The 8,109-nt window shown below is 35.9% G+C and overlaps 1 protein-coding gene across 4 annotated transcripts in view; it reads right to left on the reverse strand.

The window, feature by feature from the left end:
• Positions 1-8,109, reverse strand: part of CEP126 (centrosomal protein 126) — a 39,531-nt gene that overhangs the window by 27,883 nt on the left and 3,539 nt on the right. For all 4 annotated transcript variants that reach the window (XM_017816060.1, XM_017816061.1, XM_017816062.1 and 1 more), the window contains exons 3-4: positions 2,536-2,681; positions 1,026-1,131 (exon numbers count right to left, since the gene is read on the reverse strand). In XM_017816060.1, coding sequence (XP_017671549.1) covers positions 1,026-1,131; positions 2,536-2,681 — 252 coding nt within the window. The remainder of the gene's footprint in view (positions 1-1,025; positions 1,132-2,535; positions 2,682-8,109) is intronic.

Raw genomic sequence — 8,109 nt, forward strand, 5'->3', positions numbered from 1 at the left:
AGGAACCCTGAGACACGGTTCAGAAACATCTACATTTTTTTCCCATAAATGAAAACTTAGGTTTAGCAGGTAGATTTCTTGCTTGTTTCTTTGTTTTTATGGCTGCAATCTTCCTATGAATGTTGACTGGCAAACAGCATGAGTGTTTAGCTGTAGAGTTATGAAATATTTTCTCAATTGATCAGTTTATCACACACAAAGGTATTAATCAGCAGTAGCTATGTAAACAAGCTGAATATTAATGTCACAATGAAGAACACACTGAAGCTCAAAATTAGGAAGACCCCTTTTAGGCACAATTTATATAATGCAGAAAATAATTATAATAATAGTAACAACAAAAGCAGCAATAACAAAAATAACCCCTTGAACTGAAATGTTAAAGAAATAAGAGATTAGGAAGGGGATAATCAGGAAGGAGTATGAAATACAGCAGCTAGACAAACTATGTATGAAGAAACATTCTGTTATAAGTCAAGGTATCTTCGAAAGTGCTTGGGCAGAGAGAAAAGTATGCAAATCAAATTGTATGTGATATAAAATAAAATTACAGGATACTCACAATACATATAGAGAATGAGAAATATAAAGGAATGACAGCTGGAAAGAAGATCCTTGCATGAATATATAAACTAAAGTATCCTTGAATGTCAGAAGGAAAAATATCTGGATAAGAATAAGAAACCATCTAGACAGAATACTTCAGAAATCACAGTATAGCAAATGGTTTGATAACCATGGAAATCTGAGACAGGCTATAACTGAATGGAGATTGGGTTAGTCCTGACTATTCCCAGAGTTCTGCTGAAGGGAAAAGGTGTGTGTCACCTCCTCTGCTGTCTTACCAAATGGACACAAACAACTCAAGGAAGTTGCATAATGCTTCATTGGAAAACTTCACAGAAATGCCTTCTTTGCTATGAGAGAAATGTCCTACAATTTCTTAAAGAGTAATCGTCTCCTGTTTATTGAATACACAAATCAATTTACTTCCTGTGATCATCAGAGTAAACAGGAATGCTTACCTGAAGTTGATTTTGTTTATCCTTGGGAAGGACAATCCTGATGTTAAAACCGATCCTTTAAGTTGTTCAAGAGCTTCTTCTAACTGAGAAGATGCTTTTGTCTGGACTAGAGGGATCAGAGTTAAAAAAACACAGTGGAAAAAATATTTTTAAAATTGGAATAATTCACCATAAATGGTTTGGTTAAGTTTCTGAAGTTTGGAAGCCTAAATCCAGAGAGTTACAATAAACAGAGTGGTATAGCATTATTAGACATGCTAGAGAACCTCAGGTTCCTCTGAAACAAAATGCCAGCCTATTTAAGTGTTTAAAGTTACACATCTATTCAACAGTTTTGCTCTTTGTTTTCTAAATGCATTGTTGAAAAAGTAGGAGGTTAAAAAAATCTAATTTTTTTTTACATCATGATTATTCTGCTCATGTACTTAGCCGAAGTTATGGCTTGCAGATATTTTACAGAGGCCAAATAATCCAATCAGTGGAGAAAGAAAGAGTCCAGACAGGCACAAGTTATTGCCTCTTTCAAGTAAGTAAAAGTAGGGTAGGGAGTAACTTTTTGCTATAAAAGAAAACCAAGGAAAAAAAATTATGATTCATTCTATTGCTACACAGTCTAGGCTGTCAGTAGGGCTACAAAGAAGCCCTAAACCAGTACTTTTCTATTTTGTTATTTTAATCTGACATTTGATCTTGAAGTAAGAGACATTACCTCACAGTTGGCACAATTGCAGTTGGGAGAGTAAATCTGCTAAAGCATACCTAAGTAATAGACCATATCTTAAGAGTTTGAACACTGGAAAGTTGACTGGAAATCAGACTTGGCCAATGCTGTTACAAACTTCTGCCAATCTGCACTGATTCCAAGAAAGCAGGAACTGAGCTGCAGTGATCATTACTTCCCAGCAATGAGAGAACAGCTTAGAAAGTGGACTAATTCAGAAAAAAAGTTATGTAACACATTAATATATGCTAGGACTGCTTTTACTTAATGATAAACAAAATGCACATTCTTGAATATGTCATTTTCAGTGGTTCAAAGAGGGGACCATTACTCTACCCTAGTAACTGTCAGTGGCTTTGTAACACCTCTCACCCAGCTGTGAAAGCACAGTACTGCAAGCAATAAGCACATTGTAGTCAAAAAAGTGGGGAAAACCCAGGAAGCCACAATACCCCAAGGAGGTGATGTACTTACCGTGACCGGAATATAGTGCAATATCTCACAGTATAATTTTTAGGAATAAAACCAAAACTGTGTTTTTAATTCCCTCTACTCAATTGTCATATGTATCAGATCTGAGCTTGTCAGTTGTTTTGCTTTTATGAATTCAATGAATTTGAGTAAAGTTAATTGTTCCATTTGCTTCAATTATTTTATACTGATAGAATAATAGGAAGGGTTGGACTAATAATGATCTCCAGAGGTCCCTTCCAACCCTAACAATTCTATGATCCTGCAAATAGAAAAACACTTGTATTGTGAATAATGATTAAATTTTAGTTTACAAACCTATTTGTTTGTGCTGAGAAAAAGGCAGATGAGCACGCTGGAACTTCTCAGTTGCCTCCTGAAGTTTAATTTTCCTTTGCTGAAGAACTCTTTGTCTAAATCTTTGTTCTTTTTCTTCTTCTTGCTTCTGTCTTTCTTCAAAGGCTCTGTATGTAAGAATCAGAAGTAGATCATTCCTATGTTTTCGAATTACTTTTACCAAAATATTAGTAACTTACTCGCTTACCAACTTGCCACTTTTGTACAAAAGCTTGCTTGTCCATAAATTAAACGCCATTAACTTCAGCACAGCTGGACTTTTATAGTAAATGGGGCAGTGGGTGGGGAAGAAGTCGCAACGTATTTTTATTTTTTAGCCTCAGCCAGAGATTTGATTCTTCTTTATATTTGAATTAACATGCAGACTTGACCAGTTCTTGTTACCAATGTTACTTTCACAACAGCCTTTACATTACCACCTAAATGTACCACAGTGAGCAGATAAATAGGAAGCTGAACTGCAAATGCTCTGTGTGTGTGCCTTTCACAAGCTGTTGAAGAAATAGTAACAGTTTATAAGTTGTTATTTAGAAATAACACAAAGGAACTACAGAGTTTACCTGCAAACATACAAGAGTTAGTTTCAACTTCTAATTGTTAAGAAGCTTCCTGAAATACAATCAGATAGCAGCATGAAACAGGATAAAATAGTAATGTGAAACTGTAAGTGACAGAATCAGTTGTTAATATCAAATATATTAAACATGTCCTTCTACTACCTGGAAAGGAAAGCAGCTCTAATCAAAACCAACCATCATCACAAAGGTTTCCTTCAGTAGGCACAAGCTTGATGATGAAGTTATATGGAATTTTTTTTCCTGCTGACAAAATCATCAGCTTTTACTGACAAACTAGCTCCTTGAGTGAAATATACCCATTAAACATATTGGCACAGTGCCTATGTAGGCAAGCCATATTTAATGGTTTTAAACTAAAAGAGGGTAGGTTCAGACTAGATATAAGGAAGACATTTTTTACAGTGAGAGTAGCGAAACACTGGAACAGGTCACCCAGGGAGGTTGTAGATGTCCCTTCCCTGGAAACATTCTATTCTAAATGGAGTAATACTGTAAAAGTAATACTCTTCACGTTCAGCTTCAAAAGCCTGCCATGCAAGGCAGCTTCCCATCTTTGAAGTTCTCTGTGTATTCGAAATGTGATTTGACAGGTCACTAGTACACTAAGTAGGGTCCCACTCTTAGCCAGTAGTAGTGGAAAGAAATGTTTAGCCATATGTTCTTCAGTTCTCTCACCATAATATCACCCCATAACTTTAATCACTTGCAGTTGCTTCATACATCTTCTTGCTTAATGGAGCAAAGCTGCTGCTTAACAGAGCTTCTCCTTAACTCAAACTATTTTAGTGATTCCTCCCTTTGCCTTTCGGAAAAAGGTTTAAACTGAAATATTCAACTTGAGCCTCCCTAGTATCCCTTCAAAGTGCTGACTGATCACCTGTGAAAACAAACAGAAAAATAATTTGAAATAGGTACTTTTTATTTTAGAAAGTCTAAAGGCTGTAACTGCACAATAGTAAAAAAATAGGAAAACTGCCAAATAATTCCCAAGTATACACTTATATAGGAATATCTACTTTAATCCACTTGGAAGCCAAAGCATAGCACAGAGACACATAAAGAACCTTCACTGTTTTGAAAACTCACATATACATGGCTGTCAAAACATGTTTTGACAGCTAAAAAGTAGAACTAGAGTTCATCGACCACTTTCAGTAGTCCTGAATTTCACTCACCTTAAAATCTGATACAGAAATCTGCAATGTTTTACATCTTTATCCTGACTAAAGAAATAAAAAAATCACGAGAGAGGAAACAGACTTGCTTATCCTAGTAAGTACTTTAAACACATTCTTCATGATGTCCTCAATATTTCTAGAAGCCAGTCAAGAAGGCCTTTAGTTGAACTGTAGTTGTTAAATTCAAACATGTGGGAAATTCTGCAACTTTACACCTGGAGTAATTCCAGCATATAACTCCAAAAAGGAAAAAGTGAATTCTGACAGAACTTTTAGTTATTTTTTAAAATGATTTTGGATATGACTTAGCTGCACTCTTCCACATTCCTAATAACTGGCATAAAAAAAGGACTGTTGTTCCATATAGCTGGGAATGATCAAGGCCAAATGCTGATGCAAGAGATCTTTTTCACCACAGCTCATCATGATCATTATTTGGTTTGGATTAAGACATGAAGGAGAAAAAAGGATCTTATTTTAAATGTAAAGAAATGCATGCAAGATATTCAGTGAAGCCGGCATCGTTAACTTCTTGACCTCACAGAATGTAAATTGTGACACCCAGGTGCACTATGTAAAATAAATAATTTTACAAATGCACATTGAAAAACAGTTAAAGCAAATGTTTGTTCATGCACTCTCCTTAAGCCACCAGCTTAGGTTCATATCGCAGATGTAACACTGGCAAAAGAGTATGGCTTTAAGATGAAGAGTTAGCAGAAGAATTTCCTGACTGGTGTTTTTTTAACCCAATTTTTCTGTCTACTATAAACAATCCAGCGGTGCAGCAATTTTTGAAACGGCTGCCAAAATGTTTATAGTGAATTTGGAATATGAAACTTAAAATATTTAGCTGTCTCAGATATACAGACATTATGTGGAAGGCATTTTTATGTTAAAAACAGCATGACTAGATGGTGGAGCTATTTCCTGGTTAATTTTACAAAATTGTCTTCACAGTGAAGTGATGGATGCTACCTTCCCAGGTGGACTAAATGCTTACTACTGCCTCGGATGAAAATAATAATAAAAAAGAAGAATATATACAGTGCATATGGAATGCTACGAAATGCACCTTTTGATACTGAGTTGATGTTATTCATTCTTTGGGTGCCATATGATGTTGCAACTCAGTGCACAATCATTTTAAAATTGAGGTAGGGAGGTATTTGTATAGTCAATGAGTACAGCAAGTGCAGGAAAAGGCTAGAATGGGATGTCACACTCAAAATTCCCTTCGTGGGCAAACAGGAAACACGTCTTATATCCTTAAAAAGATCTGTGCACATTGCGAATAAATCAACTTTTTCCTCTAGGTGAGACGCTTACCCAGACCAGGAACACATATTAACCTATTCCCTCATCTTTGATTATTATATGCTGAATACAAAAGGACAGCCTGAAAGTGCTGTAAGGGCTTCAGATGGACCAACCCTTACAATGCTGAAGGGGTTCACAGAGGGTTGTCCTCCAAAATGCCCAAAAGGTTCACAGGAGAGCTGCCCACACTATATACCAGTTGTTACACTACATATCTTGTTTATAAGCAAAAAGCAAGCATACCTTATATAAAGCCAAGCATTTTTTTCTGTTAGTATAACCCAAATCTTAAGAGTCTAATTATTATTAATCCAGCTATAATTGTTAATGAAAAAATAATAATAGTTAGAATACTTCTATACAGAAAAAGGTCAATAACAATGATAAAACAGTTTGAACTGTTATTCACACATTGAGTTTTCTACCCCTTTTCCTGATGCTCATGCTTGCATTGCTTCTAGTTTCATTCTGGTGGTGCTGGGGGGTTAGGGTAAACTGGCAAAATCTAGAGTCCCTTCAGCAGGACCAACAGGATGTTCATGTTATTGCTTTCTTTTTCCTCACCTCAGGATCCACTTGGAATAATTTTTATATTTGCTAACACACTTCTACACCTTTGTTCTGTCTTCACTATCTATAGCTCCACAGTACCTCCAAAAATACTCCATACATGGTGCCTTTTATGTATATTACACACTATTCTTTTCTTCTCTTTGTTACCTCTAAAGCCTCTAAATGTTTGTCAGATCTAGTTCTGCACTTTTTTAACTGAGTATTGGTGAGTTGTTTATAGCCATGGGGTCTACAGTGCCAAGCCTGTGTGCCGTCCCTTACTCTTCCCTGCCTGTACTCCTCTGTGCCGCATCCTGCACCTCCAGATATCAAGGCCCCTGCTACTGTACCAGGCCTGCATTTCCCTACACTACATCATTAGTTTAGCATCATAAATGCCTCATTCTCTACATAGAAAAACTACTTGTTAGCGTTATCTATATAAAATTATGGTCATACCATAAAAAATTACACAAGGCAAAATTAATTAGCCACAGACACCTGGTCAATTAGAGAAACTGTTGTTACAGCTAAACCAAGTAAAACAAAGCCACTGTCAGGTCAAGAAAAGTTCAGAGAGAGCAAGTTTGGCAAGCATCTGTCCCAAGGCCTTGCAAATTCAGCCATTATTAGAAATGGCAATACTGCATTTCAAGTCTACACGGTTATAGTGTTCACCTACTTTTCACAGTTTCATTCCGATATAGAAAGCAATACAAAATGTATAACACTTTGTTTACCAAGTGCTAGCATTGTTCTCTTATTTCCGGCTCTAGACTGCTTTTCATTCTCTGTCAACAACACCGATGAAAAATTTAAAGAGCTTTTATTAAATAATCAATGTTAATCAGCCAGTAGGTGGAGCACAAAGCTTGTGCACATGTTGAAAATTAAGTACTATGAAAAAAATAGCAATGAGAATAGATTGGAAACTGATATAAATTGGGAAAGCATTCCCCTCTCCGGTAACAACAGATGGATAAGCTATTGCAAGGTAATTCAAAACGCTGAACCAAGATAACTGACTGTAAGGTTTATTTTAACATGCACATAGACAATTGCATTTCCAGAATGAAAAAACTACCTGCAGCCAGAAACATCCCAGTAGAATGGGATGCACATTTTGCACTGAGCAATAACAGCAGGAAGTCTATAGTCCCCAGCAAAACTGACAGCTGGTATTTAGAAAGCAGTGTGTCATATAAACACAAAATATGATATCCTATTAATTTACATCAAGTATGTGCTTAGTCAGTAGCTCTTATTTCCAGAATATTGTTATTTAAACAAAATATCTGTCAGCTACTGCCCCAGTGAATATTTAATTCTTAATCTGATCTTGAAATTGCAACTCCACCTATCAGTGATACAATAAAGAAATTACTTTCTTGATATTCAGGCAACTCATACAAAGGTTATCCATAGGCTAGGGTTTTTTTTCTGTTTTGAAGCATTGTTGTTAACACAAAAGTAAGAAGCTTGGTCAGTACAAGAGATGCAAAGAAACAGGTGGCATCAGATAGGCTGAAAAAAGTGTGTGACTTAAGTTACTGAGACTTTTCTTTCCAAAGCTATACCACCCCTTTTCTGAGCAAGTGATATTTTTGTCTTTTACTATTAAAGCAATTAACTGAGCACATCTTGTAGAAATTGAGTATTTTTAATGCTGAAGCTGCTGCATTTTAGAGGTATTGACAACAAATCAACACAACACTGTCAGGGAATATTGCATTACAAGTATATTTAGAAAATTCATTACAAGTACGTGATGGTTAGTGGAACAAAGTCTTAATGGAGGCCAGTACATAGTGTCGAACAATATAGGTCAATACTGGGCCTAATCCTGTTTAACATCTTCATTAAACATAGAAACATAGAATCATTTACGTTAGAAGAGACCTCTACAA

This window comes from Lepidothrix coronata, unplaced genomic scaffold, assembly GCF_001604755.1.
Source record: "Lepidothrix coronata isolate B3197 unplaced genomic scaffold, Lepidothrix_coronata-1.0 Scaffold53, whole genome shotgun sequence".
NCBI lineage: Eukaryota > Metazoa > Chordata > Aves > Passeriformes > Pipridae > Lepidothrix > Lepidothrix coronata.